The sequence below is a fragment of the Hetaerina americana genome, unplaced genomic scaffold (assembly GCF_022747635.1).
Source record: "Hetaerina americana unplaced genomic scaffold, ioHetAmer1.1.p SCAF_2, whole genome shotgun sequence".
Lineage (NCBI taxonomy): Eukaryota > Metazoa > Arthropoda > Insecta > Odonata > Calopterygidae > Hetaerina > Hetaerina americana.
The window spans coordinates 86,993,992-87,018,965 of NW_027286763.1; the positions used below are offsets into that span (position 1 = coordinate 86,993,992).

Below are 24,974 nucleotides of genomic sequence, written 5' to 3' on the forward strand. Positions count from 1 at the left end.
AGCGTGCCATCTAATGAAAATTTGTTGGATCCCTTAATGAAGGCAAATATTTGGGCAGAATGAAGATTTTAGGGTCACCCGTTCCCCAATTACGACATGGAGCGGTTCGTCTTGCGAACCTTGTTTGCGGAAAATAACCGAGCCTGAACATCGTGTGAACTACCGAAGTCGAGAGCGTCGGGGTTGAAATCATAATTATCTTGCTCCCTTGCATGAAGAAATCAAGACCAATGTTTATTCAAATCCAAGATATACCACAGTGGAGCGTCGTTTACGAAGGAACTTCATGGGAGCAATGAAGATAATATAACGTCGCACTAGAGGCTAGTGCTCTATGGGTTGAAACATTAATTTGCAGAATAATTGGAAAAAAATGGGAAGCGTCAGCTATGATTATAATATAAGAACTCTATTTTACATGAGTTCGAAGAAAAGAGAAGTAATCAGGCAGGGCAAGGGAAAATTTTTAAAAGAAAAAAATCTCACGAAGCCAGAGAAATTATTTCTCCATATTTATGGTCCTTAATGGTGTGTAAAAAATAGCATTAAAAACCATTTGAATATTAATCTTTAATTAAAATGTTCACATGTAAATAAATCCGGCGAACATGTGAAGAGAATAAATGCAAATTTTTGAGCGCTTACATCATGGTTTTCTCCTGATGAAGAAATATATGGCAGTGTAATATCCTAAGAATTGCAGTCGCGGCTGCTTTACTCCTGCTTAATGAAGGCAATGAACATTTTGACTTCTAGAACATTGCCTTTTCTCTGAGTACCGTTTCCTTAGTTTCCATTTAAGGAAGTCTTCAGTTTAAGTAGGTGTTCAGCGAAAATGAACCATTTCGGACAATTTTCAAGCGAGTTTAAATTTTATTCAAGTTCTTTTGCATAGTATAATAATGTGTCGTGTTAGCGTTTTTGTGTAAAATTGTCAAGGTTACTAATAGCATACGTGCAATATACTTACAGACTATGTAGGCTTTGGGAGGTGATGGAAGGAATACATGGACATAGTGTTACAGGGACAAAACCACTTAAGAGGGGCATAATAAAGAAGAAATCTTAATAGAAGATGGCGAACGGGGTCCGAAAATTCTGAAAAGTGATTTTACAGAACCCTGAAAGACTTGGAAGCACCAGGGGTCGACAAAAGAAAGGAGAAATAATCAAGTTACTTGGGGTCAAAGCGTAATATACCCTCTTTGGAACTATCAAAGACAGCTAAGATAGGAAAAACTACCTGAGGACTTCGAGAAGAGTGTGATTATTTCCATACCAAAGAAACAAAGAGCAGATTTTTGCGAAAAAATACAAAATATTGCGCCTAATATCTCACGTACCTAACATACTTACTTGGATAATTAACCAAAAAATGGAAACAAAGATGGATACCTCAATAAAAACCATAGGCAATTTTCCTGTGTCCAAAAAAGGCAAAACGTATGGCTAAGGCGATATGATGTTGAAAGTGAAAAAAGTTTTAACTTCTTTTGTTTCGAAAAACATTTAAACATAACCTTTTCACCAATATTTTACAGCACCTAAGCTTGCAATTAATTTTGACCTGACTGTCCGTTTTAATACCACATAATTGGTGTAGAGTTTGGAAAGATAAAATATTAATTTAACTGTAAAAATTGGTAGCGGCATCACTCCGTGTCAATTTATGGCGTAGCTGACACAGACACATTTTTGTTTTCCTAGATTTTGTGATTTGTGAGTATGATATTTGTATCTGGGTGTTCAAGTGTCAGGCAGGTCATTATGATTACTTTTAAACTTCAGAACCACCCTATATTCATTAGCATGTAATTCCCTGACTTTAGAAAGCGACAACTAATGTAATTTTTGAATTCATTAATCTACTGACCTACATTGGGACCGGGCATTGTTTTGTGATCCGGTGACCCTTCTGGTTGAATTTCAGAAAATATTAAACATTATCAAATTAAATTTTACCCGTGGAAATTGATATTTTGAAAAGAGCTGCAATTATTAAGCACTAAACAATTTAGGAGTTAGGTTCTTTTAAGAGATCTTTTGGTTGGTATTCTTTGTCACGGCTCACTTAAAAAAATACCTCGTTCCACCTTTTTTTATTTCTATCTTATTTAAATCTATATTGCGTGGTTAGTAGTATCAACAAAAATTACCGATATTTCTCCATCTCCATCCGAGATAATGTATTTTGTATAATATTTAAGCGTTATTCTATTTGCACCTGTAGATTTCAACGCCACAGATCAATTTGCAAGAGAAAATGAAGACTTAATATTTCAGTGACGTTGATAACGATTAGTGAAAATGAAACATGTGAATTTGTAGTTTATTTTTTCTTCAATATTGTCTTCGCTTGTCTCATGCCTTGAAGGGAAATCCATCCCGTTTCCTCGAGCATAGTCGGACAATACACGACGTCCAGTGTTATAGCCGCAGGTTGGACAACTTTTGGATCAGTACGCGGTGGGCGACTCACGGAGAGGAAGCGAGCACTGGCTTCCGAGTAAAACGTGCGAGCAACGCCCCCGGAGTTTTTCTAATCTCGAATTCTGACCCCGAGGCGATATCTGTAGAATTTCGGCCGCGGCGGCAGGCAGGCTGTCCGCCGCCACCCTCGCCCCGGGTATCTCACCGCCCCTCTCTCTTTATCTCGATGTGGGGCCTTAAAGAAGCGACCTCTACGTGGACGCATCCTCAATCGTCCCGCCGCTGGGGTGTCCGGTGGGAGGGGATCCGTCGAGTGCAGGCATGCGGGAATTGAATCAGGCAAACGTTTGATGCGTATTTATGGCGACGTGTTTTCTAATAGGCATCATCACCGGAAATGCACATTTAAAATATGCTCCTTTGATATTTTTCGTTTTTAATATCCAAAGTCGCATGCGGCCACAGTTTTCGGAATTAATTTAACCATTGGAATTGAAATTAAGCGTCGACCTTAATGTAAACATAAAGTTCCGAGGTCGAATCATAGCTACCTGTAAAAATTGACCATATTGTTCCCTATGGAGGCGAGTGTCTATCGATTTGTCACCGCAATTAAAACGAGTTATTCTTATATGCGTTTGCCCCTAATTATGACAAGTAGGCAAGTTTAGACTAGTCATAAATTACCATGACTCTAGCGGGACCAATGGAAAGAGAAGGAAGGATTAATTTGCTTGTAGAGTCAATTTCAGGAAGGACATAACGAAATCTCCATCTTGATTTGAAAAAAAAATTTCTTTTCATTAAATTTTTCCAAAATTTACAATCCAAATACGTTAAAATTTTTCAATTTTTATCCACTAGCAAGCAAGGGTCCCTATCAAGCTACTAGCTTTACGCAAGGTGTCGTGCGGAACGAGTTGCGGTAAAAGAGACGTTAAATGGTAGCCCCTCACCGAACGAGACGACATTTCGAAGATAAGACGCACGTTCGCCTCAGTCGGGAGGCCCCTGGAGACCCTTCGGCCTCCCCCGTTCAAACCCTTCGTCCCCCCTCCCGGTGGGAGAAAGATGCACGAATCCTTCGCCGCACTGCCCCCCCCCCTCAAGGTTACAACCCCGGTGCAGGGCCGTCCAAGGCGATATCTCTCCGGAAGCGTCTTCCTCTCCGCATTCACGGCCCGGCTCTCTTATCCGTATGCTTGTCCTCCCTTCCTAAAACCCTCATTCAATGCCTGAGCAGTCTTCCCATGCCCCCACCCTTCCCCCAGCCCCCAATAAATGACACCTCCCTTTCTCTAACCCCCCGACCTCTCCCTCCCCCATGGCCATGGACGCGGCATACCCTTCACTTGGTGGACCTTTTAATGGCTTAGAACGGACTCCCACCCACGCCCATTGAAGCCCTTTCCGGTGCTCCCCCACGAACGCCGGTCTGCCCCTCTCACAATCCCCAGTCTCCTTAGCTTCTCTTAATTTCACTTTCCTTCCATTGGCCCTCGGAGGTGGGGGTGGTGTGCAGACGGGAGGATCTTCACGATCACCCCTTCCGTTTCCCTCTCCACGTCGTGTCTATAAATCCCTCCCGTCGCTCTCCTCCTGTTTATTTTTCCCACCCAAAAGGGGATTATTCATGGGAGATTTTATTTCCCTCCATCCCTCCGCCCTTAATATATGAGGGTCATGGGGGGTAGCGGTGTGTGCGTGGGGGTTGGGGAGTGTTTCCGAATGAAAACGAGAGGGATTCAGTATGTGTGTGTGTGTGTGTGTGTGTGAGTGTGTGTGCGCGCGCGTGTGTATTATGAGAGCTCGCTCCTTGGAAATTTTAAATATTTCCTTCATCCGGTTAGGGCGTACGTATGTGTGTCGAAAGATAATGTGGATCGAAGATGATGGGACTTGGGAGGAGCGCTTGATGAATCGTATTCCGGCTGAGCACAAACGGTTCACCATTATCCATTCATTCTCACGTCGTTAGTTGATTTCGATTTGTTTTTGACGTTGTGCTTGTTGTTGACTTTCCAAATAAATGAATCTTTCTCTTTCACCCGTGAGAGAGAGGATTTTTATGAACCGAGTTCACGTATATATTCTATCATTTCAATAGTCCGATGGAAGAGCTAAATAGTGCTGTTTTCGGATCGATGCTAAATATATTTTAAGAATAAATAAATAAAATAACTTGTGTGAAGAATATAACCAAGAGGAGGATGCATTGAAAAAATTTCTTTCCAGTTAGTAATTATATTTTTGCTATCGTCGAAAATTATAAAAATAGCAATGTAATGAACAACATAAATAAACAAAGGATAATTGAGAATTTAAAAAATCAATTTCATCGATTCTAATTTGTTAATATCCATACTTAATCCGTAATCCGGGGGGCTTTAGTAAGTGTACAGACGGGAGAGCCTAGGGTAAAGTTTCATCCATACCACCGGAGACAATTAGTCGGATGTCATCAAAACGGTATTCATCTGCCGTGAGATTGATTCGGTAGGCTTAGGGGGCCCACTTAGCACGAAGTCCGACAGCTCGTGAAATCGCCCGCTTCACAGCGGAAGTGTGGGTGACAACTCCCTTCCCTACGACGCCTATGGCTTCCTGGGGAATTCCAGAATGGAGCGAAACATAGGCTTTGATTGCTGTAATTGTGTCCATGGGGTTAATATGGAACTACTTCCCTCGGGTTCTCGTTAATTGGAAATTATAGAAAAAGGTATCTTATTGTATTATTAGTCAGGTCAACGGACGTCCAAACGTCGGAATAAGAGCCCCGGAATAATATTTATTTATTTAGTATAAGTCCGAAAACAGCACATTTAGGCCTTTACATCGAACTATTAACAACGATAACAATGTCACATTTACAAACACCCAAGCCCTAGATGGAGGGAAACACCCAGGCGGGAATCGAACCCGCGACCCTTGGAATGGTAGACGAGGACGTTACCCCGCCGCCACCGGGGCCGGCGGAAGTATGGAACATATATATGTGGAAATATAATGAACATCACTCGCAGCCTGAAGCTACATTAAAGGGATGCCAAACTCGGATATATTATCGAAATCCTTTTTTGATGCCTGAAGTAACGTCTTCAAGCTTAAGTCCTTCCTATACGATTTCCTCTTTCAAAAAGGGCGGGTCCTAAAATCAGGTAATCATTGATTGAAAAGAAAAGTTTGTAGCGGATCTGCGAGTCTCATATCAAAAGAGTTTTAGCTAAGAATTATTACCTGAAGTATTTTTTACTTTTGCCAATTTTTTATTCCCCTGATATTATTCATTTTTAATTATTAGAATGTTAAAAATATTTTTAAAACCAAGATGCTTAAAATTTATTACTACTTTGTTATTTGTTATTATTTTAAAAGCGTTCTTGGACTTATTCGGACTTTACCCATGCCCTTTAGCTTCCCCCTATCCTCCCCGTGGATCCGTCATTCTTGCCGAGCGCCTTTGCAAACGCCTTGCATTCTGTCTCGGCCGGCGTCGATAAATTACTCTTCTGTGTCTTGCATCTGACTCGAAGCGTTCCAAGAGCGGCGGCAGTAAATATCAAATGGTAATTCTCATGTAAATGTAGCGCTCTCCAATCAAAGGCGTGGGATCGCTGACCCCGATTGGTCGACCGCAGCGACACTGCATTCGAATTCAAAGTAGGAATCACTACAGCCCTTCGCATGAGACCCATTTATTTTTTAATTTAATTCATCTTGCTTTGAAGTGAGGCGAGATTGGGGCCATTATGCCCCATCTAATACCGAAGCGTGGGTACGGGGAGGAGAGTGCCTCGCTATCCCTCAGCGTTGGTTCTATGTCTTGAGTCCCACCATGCCAAACTTCGTTGGCGACAATGGGTATTCAATTCAATATTTCCAGCTTGGTGTTTGACCTCGAGTTCTGGTAAGTCAATTCCAGGCTGTGTGATGGCCGGCTGGACGATGCTTAGTTCACGACGGATGTCCTTCGAGGAGGAAAGGCGGTGTGTTAACTATTTCCAAATGGTGGTTCCTATATGTGAAATGAATTTGGTAGCATAAACCACAGTGCAGGAAGAGGAAGTGGTCTATCAATGACATAAGTGCATTAATGGAATATTTATTCTCTGGAAGTACGTGTTAAATGTTTCTCTGTATTACGGAAAGTCAGCATGGGGTCCCGTTGGGTACAATGTTCAACCCCGATTAACCTCTAGAGATATCAGCTTAACCCCAAATGCGATGTTTTTAATCTGCTAGAACGTCATGGAGGACCTCAAAGGTAAAGGAATTAGACTTCCTAGCGGTGATTAGAGAATTATAGATACCGCAGGTGGCAGTAATTAATTCTAACCTTCTTATTTTTTCCAATTTTCCGTGGTATTAAGTAGTTGCTGATTTTTATTTGTCGTGAAGAATAATTTATATTTAGATTATTCTAGCGGAGACGATCACTGAATTTTTAACGAGTTGAAAGAAAAGGAAACATTTGAAGCCATAAGTATTAAACGAAGAAAAAAGACTTCTCGCAAATGAGACATTCACTTACTAGAGCAGCAAAAGGGTTATAGAATAAGGATAGACAGAGTGAGAATGAAGGATTGCAACTGGGGAACGGTAGGGAGGTGACAATTTTCCGAAAATGAGTTTTCATGAACCTTTTAATGGCTTTGATATATTTTTCGGTGGCACAGAAATGTTTGCGATACTTCCAAGCAAAGGACGAAGAGAGTTATACTGAAACAATTTTAAAATAGGCTTCTTACAAGATGTATACATGTGTTAACACCTTCAAATAATGTTATGATATTTCACAGTTGATAACTTAATGAGACAACTCCACATTAACAGTGGTTCCAGGTCATGGAAGTTTCGCGTGAAAGCACAAATAAAACTCTTCTTTGCGATTTTACCTAATGGGTATGAAATTTATTATTCAATTACATTTATTGGCTAAAAATTATTCATTTGAAAGCATTCAAAATATTAGGAAAACCTGACGTGATATCTGCGAAAGTAAATCAACAGGTTGCGTTGCATTGTTCGTTGGCAGGATCAGTAAATCTCTGGAAGAATGAAGGCCAGAGTATCTTAATTAAGTCTTCTCACTTCGTCCCTTCGCTTCAAAATATATGCTCCGCTGAATTTAATTACGGCTGCGAAAAGATATCACTATTATCTGAGAACGGAAGTTGGGCTTAACCTTAGTGTCGAGGTGTAGGAAACATGACATTATGCCGCAGCATTCTGCTTATTTTGATGAAGGGCTCCACCAGGGTTGTTCTGGCTATAAAATAGACCCTCGGAGAAATGGGAAACCCAGTCTAAAACACTTTTTATATAGTAAATAGTTTATATGCTCGCAAGGCTCGCAAGTTATAGAGCATGTAATGATTTTCATAAATAAAGTTTCACTACATTCTGTAAAGTACAGCCATTCGTGCATTTTTATTTGCCAAATTGAATAATCGGTTTTATATTTATATTGTGTTGTTTTGACCAAAAATATTTTTAGGTGGCATAGTTATTTTAAAACTTCTTGCTAAATAATATTTTCTAATGGTCCAACCTAAAGAGAAATATGGTGATTGCAATCGCTGGCTGAGGAAATGGAAATTTAATTGTAAGCCTCATTATTCAAGTTAGTCAAATATCTATCTTTTGACATAGAAGGAAATTACAGATTATATGCCTAATATAGCACACAATATTAAATTTTCATATTATTTTTACATTATTTATACGTATAAGGTTTAAAAAATGGAATTCCATATTAAGTGCAGACTTCAATGTGGAGCGTAGCCTTGTTTGTCCCATAAACCAATGTTTGAAGCAAGTGGATGAGCATATGTATTGGAGCATGCTGGAGCATGCTGGAGGCTTTTATGGGTATTGCAAATGATGGAAAAAAGAATCTAGGAAAGGGGAGAGCTAAAAAAGAAAGAAACAGTAGTGTGGGTTGGGAGCAGAGAAGAGCTTGGTGAGGAGAATCCTGCAAGGAAGAATTAAGCTCCCGGTGGAGGGAGGAGAAAGGTGTATGTTGAACTGTTTCGGCAAGGAAAAAATAGCGAGGACCTGAATAGGGCAATAGTTCAGGAAACAAAGCTTACCAGTAAAACTCAGCAGAATGTTCCAGTTTAATTTTTAATAGTTCTCGCCATCAAGGAGCTTTCCAAGACTTTCATCTTCTCTTTATATACCTTGAGGTAATGTTAGCTCTGGAACAAAATGCGGCGATTGAGATCGCAACGATCGGCACGAATGCCTGAATAAATAACGTACCGTGCGTGACGAATTTCCGTACCCTGCGAAGAGCTCCAGATGTTCCAATTTTCTGCAGGAAATAGATCAGATAAGTTGTCACATCCTTTAAACGATTCACCTCATAAAAAAACCTTCGTTCATGTTTCTTGGCGTTTTCTCTTTCAGAAATGCTGAACGTTCCTGAGTACTTAATTTCCACCTCCTCATGATGTTCCCGAGGAGCAGGCCTCAGCTTCGAGCGGGTTATGGACATTGTTGGTCCTCGGCGATCGGGAGATTTTTCTGTGATCAGGCGCGAAGCGGGTGGAAATTGAATAAATACTCCCTCCCTAGTGGTGGTTGAGGTATCCCGGGTGTCCCATGTCGCGCGCCAGCCGCACATCCCCCCCCCCCCCAGGGTTTCGGCGGAGGTTGCAACGAATAGGGAGGGAGGCACGCGCCCATTCAATCCTGCCGACGGCGGTGTCGGGTCGCCTGGCTCTGCGTGGGGCGGGCCGGGGAGGAGCCGACGGGGGTGGCGTGGAGGGACAATTTTCCCCCGGCACTCACGCAAGTGTGATTACACCCGGCGAATGGGTATGAGGCCGTGCAGCTGGAGGAAATGACATCTTCAGAGACGATCACGGGGCGAGAGTTTAGTTTCCTCAAGTAGAGGCGTAGGTGGAAGTAGGGGAAGATAGTGACGATGATTCGAGTACGTAACACCCCCCCTCCTGCCCCGCCCACTCGCCCTCACCCTCGGTCTTGGAGTCATTTAAGGGGAACCTCTCCCACCGCACGAGAAGTTTTTCTTTTGACTGACAACTGATGTGAGAATTAGAAATGCCAAACGAGCGTTGAATGGATGATTCAGACCTATCTCCCCCTCCTCTTACCCACCCCGCCCCCAACCTCCTCCTACCCGCACTCTTTCGGACGATCGAGGGGGGTCAAGGGCATCCGGGTGCCATAGGCGGCGGCGCTGGGTTCCGAGCGAGTGTGTTGACTGCCGGCAACGTGTTGACGCCCTCCTTCGCTCAAATCATTCCGTTGGGAATGGCAAGGGATTACGCAAAAAAGTTGAAGCAATGAGGGGATGGCGTAGTGATCGCTTTCGCTGTGTGTTACTCCACGTTTTTAGGTGGTACGAAATATGATCCAAATAGATCATATTTGGATAAAAGACGAGCACCAAGACGACTTGATAATTTCATTTTCGCCCAATAAAACCTGATAAAATAAGATTTTCGAGGTGGCACACTGCATTGTATAATTCGAGATGGGAAATCCGCTGGAGTAAAAGCATTAGTTCAATATTAAAACTGAAGGAAATTAAACTTCCTCCATATTCTCTTCTCTTCTTCATTGCCATTTTCTTCAAATCACATTTCAGACATTTTATTTCGGCACTGATTCTACGGCTAGGAAAGATAGAAAAAAGAACTTTCCCTTGAAGTGATTTCCACGAAAACCCCAGTTCGACGGAAACTTATCGCGTTAAATGACTGAAAAATATGAAAGGGAGAATGTAAAAAAACTCCAGATACTTTAGAAGTTGGGACGTAAGTCAATTTTCATATTAAAAACTGATATCACTCTCAAATAATGCTAAAACCGAAGATAAACTAGTCATATCCGCCCTATTCAATCCTTACTACCCTTCCTGAAATGCTCCATTGCCCTGTTCCATTCTGATTCCGCTGTTATGTTTCACTTAAACCGCTATTTTCGAAGGAAGTATTAGTTCTTAATTGAAGCAAACCCACGAGAAAAATATATCTATTTGGAAATTGAAAAATGAGAACGGCAGCTTTCGCGGAACCTTAGGATCTTTGGTGATGGTTGGCAATATTGCACAGACTTAATTTTTGGGGATATTGGAAACTTAAGTGAGCTAATTTTGAGGACCAGTAAAATTCACCATTCTAAATGAGGGTGAGTCAAATCTTGTACCTAAAATGTTAATTTGACAAACCTATGTGAAGAAGTGAGCATGTCCTTGAAGAAGGCTCCTTCATCTCCCGCGATGTAGCTATTGAGGAAGATCTCAAAATTTCAAGTTCCTTTGGCTGTCGACTGGGAAGACTGATTTCGTTACGAGCCTCTGCATGCACTTCCGATTCCCGCATCGTCTTCATTGACTTCATGCACCCCATTTCCCGTTGTGGATTTCCCAGTTATCCTCACCCTCACATCACGTTATCAAAAAAGATCACGAGCATGAGATATCTTTTGATGTCAACTATGTCGCTCATGATAATAAACATGTGGTAAACATATACCAATACAACAATAAGGAAGCGGAAATTGCGGAATGTTTGTTGACAAATGCGTCAATGCGTTTCCTAGGTAACTATGTAACTTTATTTTCATTTAATGGCTCAATAACAAGATTCCAGAGCGCGGTTTAATATCCCAGATATTAAATCGTGCTCTAGTGGTACGGTCTATACAACCCTCATGAAGATATACCCCCGGCACTTTTCACCATTTATTTTTTGGAAATTATGGCAATCCCAAAGACGTATCCTCCACTACCAAAAGATATGCGTGAATTTGAAGTTGTTGTAATGTATTATTAGGCAACGGCAGGGATTCAACCGATTCATGATCCCCATTTGTTTGTATTCGTGCTCCAGCCGAGTGAACATTAACTTTTTTGTTTACCCATTCTCCTTTTTTTCTCTCTCTCTCCACGACAGGAAGACGCGAAGGATAGCGGTAAGCCATGAGAGACTCGGTGTCTGGGGACGTCGCAGGTGCAAGCGATGGGAGGAGGCGGAGCTTCGATGGCCACGTGAACCAGGCGTTCGCGGACGGAGGCGAAAGGATAACGATGGAACTGCGACCCTCGGTCATCTACAAGGTAAGAAAACTCAACACGACCTCCACGCGATGAAACCCACTGCACAAACTCCCTACGCGACCTCCTCAGTGAGGACACTTCCTCCCCGCATCTTTCGGATTACGCGAGCATATCCCCTCTGGAAAGACAAAGTGCGTCGCTTACATCTTCATAATCATGTCAACCCATGAGCCAATTCCAGGCCGCGCGACGACGGATGTTGGGACCCCGGGCCTACAATAAAATAAAACCAATCCAAGTTTTATGGTATAACGGCAGCAACGGGAAAAGTAATTGTACTAGTCACCCCGAACGAAAATAGTTTTCAATTAGTGACTAGTTTTAATTTCATTAAATAGACCAACGACTAGGGGTTCATTTCTCAAAGCTACAGTGTACACGTCCTTGTAATTTGAACGTACAGTGTGATCATGATCATACATGGTGCAACACTTGTCGCTTGCCTACATTATGCAGAATACGAATTTTAAAGTTTAATATTCCATTTAACACTTGATTTTAGAGGACCCGTAAAATTGGATTGTTGCTCTGAGATAGGAACGCCAACTTTAAGTTGTTAATTTTCTTTTATTTTTTTACATCTATAGGTTTTTTCAACTCCCCAGGTAGAAATTTTGGCCTCAATATTGTAGTGATGATTAGGAAAAACGAAGAAGCTGGGCACAGATATATAGCTTATGAAGAAAATGAAATGAAAATGAAAAGAGTTTAATAGAAGATTTTCCACAATGGTTTCCACCCAATGAAACCCACGTGATAATTTGTTACAATTTGAATTACCGTTTCGGTTTTTACTTCAGCTCTGGTGAAATACGTTAGGTACGAGAGACGGAATTTTCGTAAATGCCTACTGGTTTGGTGATATACTCGCAACACTCCAATTTAGTCTACTTTAGTAACCCGAGTGGTTCATTCCATTCGAGAACATTACAGTTTAAAAATTAATATTTTAAAATTCTTTAAAGTAATGTAAATGCCATCCTTCCGATTGACTTTTATTCCTTAGCCTCACATTATTCTTTTCGGTGAGCTGTCGTCCGTAATATTTACTTTTTGATTATAAAACATGGCCTAGTCTACCTATCATTAAATTCGGAACCAAATTTTCAAAAATTATTTCATTTTAATGGTCTTCATACTGATTTCTTACTGTTTTCAGCATATTCATCTCTAGCCCCTTTTTTCCAATTTCGTTTCTTCCATCCCATATCCAACGTTTGTCCCACATTCTTTTACCTTTTCTGACCCATCCGCTGTCCTGTATTCCATACTTCTGGTTTATGGGTTAGGTATTCTTTCGTGTAATGTTTTCCTCTATCTAGTTCTGAGATATTTCATTTCCCTGGGATTTTATTTCCGTCATGCCCTTATCGTATCTACTCTCTTCTCTATCGCATATGTTAATATCGGTTTCGTTTATTATCTCGTAAATTTAAATTTTGCTCCAAGATGTTATATTTAATTTTACCATAAGTATTTCACGGATACTGCTATTCTAAATAATTTATATAAAAATAAATAAATAAATAAATATATATATATATATATATATATATATATATATATATATATATATATATATATATGTATATATATATACTATATATATGATTACTTCTATCTTCCAATGAAGACGGAGCAGAATTCCGTCGAAATGATCAAGAAATAACGTGTGAGTGATCTTTTTATGTGTTTCTATATTGTTTGTTGCTGTCCAATTCAGAGATGGAGGGACCTGATATAGAGTAGGATGCTGGATTTTGGATTTTGTTAGGGGTCACAAAATGTTTTATTTAGTAGCTGTGTCCATCCAAAAACCTACCTTAACCGGTAGATTACCTAATAAAAATATTATATATGCATATATATATATATACATATATATATATAAATTATTTAGAATAGCAGTATCCGTGAAATACTATATATATATATATATATATATATATATATATATATATATATATATATATATATGTATATATTTATTGATTGAATTACATAACTTGCTCTTTTATATTCCCTTTTTTATAAGTTGCATCGAATTGGTTCATTTAGAATAATGATACAATTTGTCTATTCCATGTTTATGGTCTCATATTTTTTGTGGTTAAACTAAATATAAGTGTTATTTTAATTCAGTTTGCTGTGAACGTTACCGATTGAATATACATGTGTTTCTCATTTCAAACCCAAGTTCTTCGTTACACTCCTACGATTTAATTCATTATTATGGTCAATTAGGAAAGAGCTTAGGGCCAGCAACCTCCGTATTGAATTTTCTTGAGCACCCAAACCTCTGCCTCTTAGAATGTCACCTTCGTATAGTTAACTTTATTTTTGTAATACTAGGAAAACACAACGTCACCGCAACCACTCATCCCTTTTGTTAAGTTGTCTTACTTCATTATCGCCTTATTTCCTCCGGAAAATATTTTCTTGGTATTTTCCTTTAATTTTAATATGTTTTCGGAGCATTCATAAAAATTGTTCGTAAAAGTACTGTTCATTTCATTGTCCTGTCACTTGCGATATATGTTATATATGTTGCTATCTGGAAAAAAATCATTGTTTTTTTCCTCACTTTCACCCACTTTGTCTTGGAGCTGCCGCCTAGCCTGCGGCCCGTGACATTTTTCCTGTGACGGTGGATGAGTAATGTCATTCATTTTAACGGATAACAGCGGACGTGAAATTGGCATTTAAATCAGAAGTAGACCATCCCAATGTTTATGGCATACTGATATTGAGTTAATTAGACTTTGATAAAAAATGATCACTCTCTCAGATCTTTGTGTTTTTTTAAGTAGTTGCACTAGTAATAGGGTAGGCGACCGGCAGTGAGGACATTGTTAGCGCCAGTAGGGATAGATGAGCTATTTGGGGAAGAGAGACTTTTCAAGGAATAGGGATAGGGGGGAGAGGAACCCAGCCCTGGGTTCAGCCTACTCTTGATGGAAGACGCCGAGGGATACTCGATTACGAAGTCACATCCGGCGGCTGGTGTACCTCACATGGCAAGAAGTGAAGGCCGGAATACCACTAAATAATTCTTGCCCTAATCTGGATTCGAGCTCTGGGGCTTAGGATGGGAAAATTACTCTTACCACCGCACGCACCAACCCAATCCCTGAGTTTTTCGAGTTATCCCCGTGTGGATGGTATGGGGCTGAGGGATACTTTCCCGTTCTATGGGTTTATGTTTTGGATTCCTGGATGTAGGTCATTTCATCCGAACGTGACTTCGAGGTGATGGCATGAAAAGTTCGTGCAAAAGTCGTTTTTTACACGTTCTGACTGGATTTCTTGTCTCATCTCCGTACCCTCGTACCCTCCTCATCCTCACACCCTCCCAGTTTGTGGGTATGTAATGATTTATCTCCAACGTACTATTTCCCGCCAGGTTTTGGCATCCTTCAAATCGTGGTATTCGGATGGAAATCAAGTAGTATTTAAAACCGAGACACTCTGGTCCGTAGCCGAAATCAGTGCTCAATAAATAATCAGGTAGATTCAAAATTACCAACATTCCGAGTTTTTGCAGATGTTAAAGTGCCATTATTGTGACCATAAAATTGCAAAGGTCGCTGCAAAACGGTTCGAAATAAACGCAATATCAACCTGAAGATGTTGATGATGATGTGAGCTCAGTAACTTCATAATTATGGTATGCTGTCACTTCCCACCCCTTAGGTGTAGCCATGAGCGAAGCGGAAAGTTTCCTCGTACGAAGTGCCTTCGTGTACTAAGATCACCCAATTTTTTGCCGGCATACTATGCGACACCAGAAACTTGAAATGAGTGTTACTTCTTAACATACTGTAGACGTATATACCTGTATTTTTCACAAAGTGGACGCCAAGACTCCATGACCTTGGAGAACTTCTTTAGGGGTCCATATTTTCCATTAGAAAAACAGACTTGTCCGTGGCAGAGGCTTCTTGAAAAACCTGTGGTCAGCCAATAGATTACTGCTAAAAAAGTTGCAATCGTATAATAAAAGGCTCCAACGGCATTGCAGTACTATGCCGTCTGGCTTTGTGTTGTCCTCATACACCCTCGATCACGGTGTCAACACTGAGATTGCCATTGGAATGAGCGCAGTGGAAGAAATAAAGATTGAACTTTAATCAGATACGTATTCATTTAGAGTACCAGGGTCGTCCATAAATTCCAAGTGATGAAGAAAATTATGGTATTTCCTCGTGCCTGTCGACACGGTGAAGAGCTGCAGTCTTAGCCGTAGATGAATGTGTGATACAAGTACCGAAGTGGTCATGTCAGATATGTGTCTATCATTATCGATGGTACGTATATAAACTGGATGGCGCAATGAAGTACAGCGCAAGTGATTACCTTTGAAGTAGATCAGAAAAAGTTTCCCCTGGGTTACGTTTCGTGACATAAAATGCTGACGATGCTAATCTATCATCATACACCCTTCTCTAATTGGGGAGGTGTTAGATGAGCATCCTTCGATTTTTGTTCTCTCAAATTTGCCCTGAGAAAATATTCTCTTTGGGGCACCTCACCTTTCCTGTCTAAGCCTTCATATATGACTGTTATTCTGCAATATTAAATTTCCTATCTAATTTTATCTCCCATTTCTGGTGATTATATTTGCTTCTCGGTTGAGATAGGGCTACAGGTATATGAAGTAGACTATCAGTTAACATTCAGAATGGACGCTTGCTTTCTGCTTGCAGTTTTATTGAGTAAATTCATTGATTAAGCTTCTTGGTCTCGTTTAGAGTGGGCAAGCACGTGAAAAGATGAAGCGATCTGTTTTGCCTTCTTCTGTGATTACATTTTTCGACCACTCATAGTTGTATGATGATTTCGCAAAGAATTCCAAAGGCAATGTTTCAAGTGAATTAGATCTGGCAGTGACTCCTTGGGATCCAATGGAATTAGCAGAGGAGGAGGTGAACTTGCTCTCTAGAACTCGTGCAACCCAAGGGAAGAGCAATCAAGTGAATGCAGCGGATTTCAACGATGTAAGTTCAACGTTAGTAAACATATTTGACCGGATAATAAATTGTTACAAATAACGTGGGGATCTCTGCGGCGTAACTGAAACTTTTGGTTGATTTAACGTGATCCTTTTGGCCTATGGCGTACTAATTTCTTTAAATTATATTAATATTTAATTTCACCTTCGTGCCCTCATTATTTATTTCTTGTGCTTCACAGCGCTGGATAGAAGTCGCCCGATACTTCTTTATAATTTTTTAGATTCTACCATAACTGCGTCTTTCATTCTCGTTCAGACTGGTTTCATCTTAAAATTGCATTTGTTATTTACGTCATTTTAACTCATTTCAAGTTTTATCAGCAATTTAAACATCAACTCGACACCCCAGGCCCTGCCATGCAAAATAAAACTAAATATATTGATTTAAAAAGCATTCCAAACAACATAAATATCCTGTGAAGTTTTGTCGCGATAAGCTTTAGGAGATCTTTTTTTCATTAGAAGTCTTAGTTTAAGTAAACGAACTACTATAAATACCTGTAGTATCGTAAATAGAATAGTAGCGTTGAGAAATTGACTCTAGAATATAGGTACGTGGCTACCGAATGTCTTTAAATTAAGGAATTGTTCATGTGTTCACATATGTGTATGCATATTTATTTAGCTCGTCGTTCGCTTATCTTAATCTTTACTAGTCAGCATGTAAGTGCCTCAAGCTACTTACATCTCGATTTAGCGGATAAATTGAGGTGAGGAATTCGTTCTTATTTGACGGTGCAAAACATTTAGTATCCCATCATCCAAAAAGTCGGCCATCAAAACGTCTATTAGAGAGATGGTTGAGGCCGATAGTTTGTGGAAATCACGAAGATGTGGTAAAGCACGAAGAAAGAATCAGACTTTGCGTTTCCTGGGGAAACGAATTTAAATTTGCTGTGGAAAAGCAAAGTCTTTGATTCTTTCTTCGTGCTTTATCAAAACGTCATCTCGATCCGCGGCTTGGATTTTCTTTCTCCGTTAAATGATAATATAGATAACTTAATGACAACACTGATCGTGCTTAGTCGGTGGTCAGTATCTGAAATGAAAGTGTCTTGAACTTCCTGCACATCGATAATCTGGCTTGCTCTGCTCACCCGTGGCTGATGTGCGCTGTCGGTAGGTTGTCTGGTATGCGTTAATGGTATTCTCTAAGTAGTTAATGAAGAAGTACATTCAGGGCTATTTTAAGGGAATAATTAAGGAAAATTAATTGTTTTTAACAATATCGGAACAGTACGGGTTTAGAATTTATGATCACTTAGAATCTAAATTGGCTTTGCTTACCACGGATGCCAGTTGTTTTGAGGCCTTTGGATATTATTGCGTTCTCGGAGTTTAAGGCACAATACTGTTAATTATTATAATTTCCTGCATCCAGTGGCGTAACCGTTCTCAGGAGGAAGTGGTGTATCGGGGAATGTCTCGTCATTATTTGAATGACTGTGCATAATTTAGGATTTCTTTATCAGCATATAATGTACTTTTGCAACATTTTATGTCAAACGATTTATGGGTGCTGCACCTTTAATACCTCCTAGGTTTATAAATAGGTGACAAAGGTGACGCCAATGACCCTCTTTTCACTGCAAGAATTCGGCAACCTTCCGACCGACCGACACACTCGTTCTTGGACTTGATCTCCCATAGTAGTAGTACTTAGGGTAGGCGACTGACAGCTAAGGTCATTTGCGCCATTAGGGATGGACAGGAAAGGATGAAGGGTGGAAAGAAACCTGGCGTCGGCATTAGCCTACTCTTAATGAAAGGTGCCAGCAGCTTAACGTCCCAACCGGACGGTCGGCGTACCCACTCAAAGTGCCCTCCACGAAGCTCAAGTAGGGATCGCGATACCACTGAAAGATATTCGACGCCGCCGGCATTCGAACCCAGGCCCTCTGGGTGGGAAGCCAGTACGAGAGCCACCGCACCATCTTGATCCCCCTTGATATCCTGTGATTCCCTTTATCTATCACGGGCGCTTATTATATTTACAGTCGAGCCGTAATTTGAAAATGCTTCCCCACCCTCGAATAGAGCAATCCGGATAAATATGATGGGTGCGTGACACCATAAGGTGCCCGAGGTTATTGGGGGCCCAAGGTGCTCTGGGGAGCTCAAAAGGAAAAACAAAAGGCAAAACACATTCAAGGGGATAGGGTCGAAATAGTGGAGGATCTTCAAAGGGAGGAGGGTGGATCAGTTGCTGGGGTCTTTCAAGTACCAACTCGTAGTGTACCGAACCACAGAAAGGAGGTCCAAGTGTGAAAATAATTTTTCAAGTGCTCTTTTATCCGGCAACTCATCTTTTATCTCCTGACATATTGATGAAAACGTACCTTCTTCCAATTAGATTTATTTGCATTTGCAGGTTGCTTATCCCTGCTGTTTATACGGTTTAACAACAGTTGTTAACAATTAGAAGCAGAAGGAAACGGGTTGAAAATGGAAAATGTTTTACTACATGGAAAATCCATGCCAAGAGATACGAACGTGTAGCGTGGTCAATCCAGTTGAATGTTTAATTCAAGGAAGCAATTATATCTTTCTGTGTGATTGTCTCAAATATACGTAGTTATTATCTGTAAATACAACCTCGGAGGGTTATTTTAATCGGGCACGACGTATTTCCGTGAAGATAAGGTTGATTTTTCGAGTGTGGTCTTGTTTGTACATCTTGTCGGAATCTCTCCTTTAGGTGTTTTGCCTTATTACTGGGTAGTTGATGCCATAGATAAGGTTCAGTAAACTGGTCTTCTTCTCGCGTGGAACTGCATTCTGACAGGTTTCAATTGAATGTCTCCCATCGCACTCGGTCGTGAGCATCTTCCTCCATTTACCTGCCCCTTCTGCCATTTTTCATCCTATCAAGCATTCCAATCTTTTTTCTTCACATTCATCTATTTCCTTCAACTTTTCCCTCTATGAATCATCTTAGAGTTTGGCGTATTTTTTTACTAGTTGTTCACTTTTTTCAGTTGCAGAATTACAATTTTAATACACTACCATCCTCGTTTGAATTGGGAAACACTGCATTTTGACATGTTGTTTAACATAATTTTTGCGAATCTCTTGAAACAAATATTTTCCAAATGTTAATATGTGTTTTTACTTCCCGATGAGTATAGTATAATTAGCAATCATTCAAAATCAATGACAATTTGATATGATTCTGGAGTAGAATAGGAGCAGTGTGTGAAACCACCGACTCCATCCCGTAAATGTGTATATCTATCTCTGCATGTAACTTAAGAGCATACGAATTATTTTACCAAGCCTCTCGCTTTTGAATCGTAATGTTCGAAACACCACACTCTTTTGGGATATCTATGTGATTTATAAACGAGAAACGGGAATTGGTTTCATCAAATGACGCTATAGCTTGCGGCGAGAAAATGCCCCCGAAATTAACCCCGGTCTCTATTTTTTCTCCGAGCAGGATGCCGTGGCGTCGCCGGCGTCTCTCAGGAGTCCCACAGCCAACGGAGCGGTCGCTGGTGCGGAGGACGACGACGCCCAGGACTGCGGGTGTTGGATGATCCGGCCGAAGTTCCTGCGAAAGTTCCGCACGGCCAAGTGGGTCCTCTTCTTTATGTGCTGGGCCGGCGCCGCGCAAGGTACGCTGCCAGTGTCGTCAAGCAGCTCGTTAACAATCATCCGCTGGTCTTTCTTAATTGACTTTGCGGTGGCACACAGCATATCTTAAATGTGCATCATTAGGAAATTTTACAGCAGCAGGAAGAAATGTTTGTCGTTACTCGTGTCGTCCTTCGCCAAGTGTCCGCTACTTTGTAGTGATGGAGGGTAGGGGAGGCAGCCGACCGGGGAAACTGGGGCGTCGTGGTATGCATGAGCTCCTGAGAGTTCCTGTTTTCTCAACATGCTCCCTCTTGCATTCAAGCATCTCACTGCATGCTCCGACTACATTTTGGAGCAGGAGCTCTAACATTTTCCGGCATCCAGGCCCCCTCTAATTTATTTTTCTCAGATTCAGGAGAATGTCTTGCTCTATTATTCGGCTTTTTAGTCTGATTTTTAACTGGCTTGGTTGATGCGTATCCTGGACCCCGTATGGTTATTCTAAATGGTAAACGGCGACTTGAAACTCACCTTGGAAAACCATTCAAGGAATTCTATTTAAAGGTGTGTTTTGGACGGTACCTAACGGCTATTTTCTTCCAAGCATCACTAGAACTTCCTCTTCTATCGTCCCACATTATTTATTTCTTAATTTCTTCGAACTTCTGGTCATGTCGTCTAAAAAGCCCACTCTTACTTCCTCTACCCCGCTTTCCCAACATTCCCCCTTCAATTAAGGCCTACACACGTAGCTACAGCCAGGAACGCATTACACTGCCTTTCACTATTTCTTTCACCTATTTTCTCTGTATTTTTTTGTTTCTTGTGGCTAATCCTCATCCCAAAGACATTTTCTACGTATTCTTTTCACCGTCTGCGAATCCCTTCTGACTCAATGAGTAATAGTTTTTTCCGTTGGTATATTCTTACAATTCCCTTGCCGTTTTATAAGGTAGCGCTGCTATTATTTTCTGCCTTCGGAAATGTCATTGTACTGATCTTTCCACAACATTTTCTCAAATCAATGAATTTCTCGCCTATGACTGTTTAGCTCGCTGTGCCATCTTCTTCCATTCATCCTCTAATTCATCTATGGCTGATGGCTACTACATTCTATTATTCTTTACCATTCTTATTGTTTCCTTTGCTGCTCTTTCTATCCCATTCTTAAGCTCCAACCACAATTACTCAACAGTTTTCATTCCCCTTTACTCGTTTAGATATTTGTTAAGTTGTCCTTGGTAATCCTTCCTTTTTACTCCGGTTAAACCTTAAAAATTCTAATTTGGTACCCTCCTAATACTTTTGAATATTTAATCGCATTTCCAATCAATAAAATCATGATCCTAATATGCATCCTTACCCGGGAAGTTGTGCAAGTTGACGATGCTGTTTCTAAATTGATGTGGAACTATGATATACTAATTTAACTGGTACCTGCCTGTTTTCCGCTGAATTTTCCATGTGTATCCAAACCTGTGATTATATTTTATCCAGGCGTTAGTCATTATCAAAACCTTATTCTGCAGAATTTCTGCTTTCTCTCCGCATCAATTCCAATTCCTAAACCATACTTTCCTACCTCTCCTCCATCGCTCCCTTCCACCACTATCGGGTTTCAATAACTATTAGGTGCTTCCTTCGAGGTACGTTCTTAATTATTTCTTCAACGTAATTGTGCAAACTGTCTAGTTCTTCATCCCGGTGACCGCTCGTCGGCATTACCACCAGATTGTTCGGGTCAGCCTTTATCTCTACCAATAAAAATTCTCTCTCTCACTTGCTCTTTATTCACTAGTTTCCGATTCAGCGCTAAGAACACTCATAGTAATTAATTCCGGGGGTGAGAACGTCAACAAAGTTGGCGTTCCCACCCCCGGAATAAATTACTCTGTGTTCCAGTGCTGGCATGATAAATCTTTCAAGTGACATTCATTTTTGTACTCGGATAGGCAAGAATGCATATAATCTCGTACCCATGAAAGTATGTCGTGCAAAAATGTACTTTACTAAACCAGAAAATTTGCCTAGTTTATTCAACGTTTTGATTCGCCAATTTAAAAAGTTTCAGACGATTGTTTTATAAATGTAACCTCGTTGGTGCGTAAAAGAAAACCTCTATTGGGGTTTTGAGAATTTAAATTTTTTTCAATTTCAACTCAATTTTTATTGAAACTATGCGACCGGTTTCACCCTATTCTAGTAACTTTCGAATACTTCCGTCTGAATGAATAGGAATCGTGGGAAGGAGAGGGAGGGGTAATTTGGGAGGAAGCAGTAGAGGATGAAAGACTTGTATTTGGCAGAGCACCGATTCGGGTACGGTAAGCTTGAACGGAAAAAGGATCCCCGTCGCATCAGAAGAGGGCGACAGTTTTACGGGTACATGTGTCGAATTGCGGCCCTTAAAGAGAAAGAGGGGAGAGAAAGGTGTACGACTGGGGAATCAGCAGAGCTTAGGATGGCGTTGGATCCAGATGCTTAAGCCCTCCCTTGGTCAAGGACCCCCGGTGGTCAAGATCATGCACCGCTGAGCAGAACCACTTCAGCACATATATGTATGTAACACGTGCGAGCAAGCGTCCTGCGTGTTACGTAAGCCAAAGCGAAGTGTGATGATGCGCTCCAAGGAACATTTGGTGTGTTTCAAAATTTCCCAATCCAGCTTCATCTGCTTCTACATCAATACCCTGCGAGCCACCAAAAAGGTGTGCGGCAGGGGGTGGAGCACTAGGAGGAAAGGGTAAGGGATGAGGGGGGTTAGCTTCCTGTTCGCCAAACGTTTATTGGACAATGCAACAATTTCAGAGTGTAAAAATCATTCGCTTTGACCAGGATTCGAACCCTGATCCCTCGATGCCCGAGTGTTTTATCCAGTTAAGCTATTGATGCGTCCTTTTACACTCAGGAAATTTGGGCGCTTTAAAGGAACAAGATGTTATGATGAAATACCGTACATAAAATCCCATAGGCGGGATCGGGAAGATTAACGTACTGGCTTCCCACCCAGAGGGCTCAGGTTCGAATCCCAAAGGTTAATATTTGTCAGTGGTATCTCTATCCCTACTTGAGGAGCTTTGTGGAGAGCACTTTTAGTGAGTACGCCGTCCGTCGGATGGGACGTTAAGCCGCGGACCCCTTGTCGCCTTTCTTTAAGAGTAGGCTAATGCCGACGCCGGGTTTCTCTCCACCCTTCCTCCTTTCCTATCCGTCCCTAATGGCGAAAATGACCACAGCTGTCGGTCGCCTCCCCTAAAAAACTAATATCCGAGGCATTCGTAGTCTTGCGCGATGTGCCACAGTCCACAGGATGTAAGAGAACGGTAGCTTAACTGGCTGAAGCACTCGGCCGGGCATGGAGGGATCCGGGTTCCATTCCCGGTCAAGCGAATGATTTTTACCCTCTGATATTGTTTGCATTGTAATGCACATTTAGCGGATGACTCCGTTAAAAGTTACTGTCGCGGCATCTCCCGCAGTTTCTTGTAGTTTATTGGGTACTTAATGGCAGCAAAATCTAATCAAGCTTTTTACTCTCACACACAGACTTCACTTACCAAATGGTTTTAAATATTAACGCATTAGAACAGATTGAAATTTCTAATGCGTTGGTCAAGTGCTGTATACTTCTCTTCGTAACGAACAATGCTTCCAACACTGTTCTCCGGCTCCCGACCCCTTCCTGCCAGTACTATGGTTGTCACTTCTTTGAATGAAGCATATGCACCCATATCATGCGAAAATTTTGTGTACACCGCCAGCTTACCAACGGGATTATATGTATCGTAAGAGTTTGGTGGGCTCGCGTTCTGAAATAAACATTTTCGAACCCATCTCCAATACGAGGATGTGTAAAGCCATAATCGTGCCGACACAGTCTCTCTCCAGATATTGCGACTCCCCCGGATCGTCAGGTTCGCTTCTCTTTAATTATGAAAAAGGGTCGTCGTTCCGCAGAGTGGCCGGGAGGGAGTCGGTCTTTCGTCCTTCCGATTGTTGGGCCTCGACCGAGGGGGAAAGGGATGCGGGGATTTGGAGGGGCGGCTGCAATTTTGAAATTCCTCTTGCAAAAATCTGAAGTGGACAGCGGGCAGGGAGCCCTCCTCACCCCTGCGAGTGGGTGTCACTTAAAATTAATTGGTGCCTCTTTCTTTCCTCCACCTCACGCCCCCTTATCCAACCCCCGCTATCATTTGCGGGGCTTTAATGAAGTCGCAAGTAATGGTGGCTGAAAGCGTTGCGTCGTTTTCGTTGTAGTGGTGAGGTCCTCACGGTCAACGCATGCCCTCTGAGGTTATGCCAGTGCATGCATTGACGTAGTTTGAGATTGGCTACCTAAATACTGTATCTCGTGGAAAATAGTGATGTGGTGTACTTTGCACTTCATTCCGTGTCACTCGACGGGGAGGCATACCTATTTACGTAACGAATGGACTAGGAATATCGCCATTTGGTGCCAACGGGTACTATTTATTGCTGTAACTAACAGCTAGTTTTGGATGTCGGTATTACCAGAGGTACAGGTACAAACATCATATAGAACTTATCTAAAACAGTAGTGAAGGCTAAAGATAACGGATTCAAAGTACTAATAAAATAAGAAATTGGAAGAAAATGGAGATTTCAATCTCCATCCCTTCCAAACCTTTCTAAATTTATTAAAAGTTGGGCAAATTTTACAATGTAGAGGGGACCTTGAGGGGACTCCTGCCTGTGCTTAATTCTCCAATTGTTCGGAATGGAGGTGTTGCCGCGGCAGCTGCTTTAAGTAAGGAGTCATAGGTGCACCGAAATCTCAAGAACTCGCATATTAAAAATCATTCCCTTAACGGGAATATGAACCCAGAATCCTCAATTTCT

The 24,974-nt window shown here is 41.2% G+C and overlaps 1 protein-coding gene across 1 annotated transcript in view; it reads left to right on the forward strand.

The window, feature by feature from the left end:
* The window catches only part of Oatp26F (Organic anion transporting polypeptide 26F), a 58,368-nt gene that overhangs the window by 17,617 nt on the left and 15,777 nt on the right, over positions 1-24,974 (forward strand). The window contains exons 2-3 of the mRNA XM_071585742.1: positions 11,358-11,521; positions 19,975-20,152. Of these exons, the coding sequence (XP_071441843.1) occupies positions 11,384-11,521; positions 19,975-20,152 (316 nt within the window). The 5' untranslated portion in view covers positions 11,358-11,383. The remainder of the gene's footprint in view (positions 1-11,357; positions 11,522-19,974; positions 20,153-24,974) is intronic.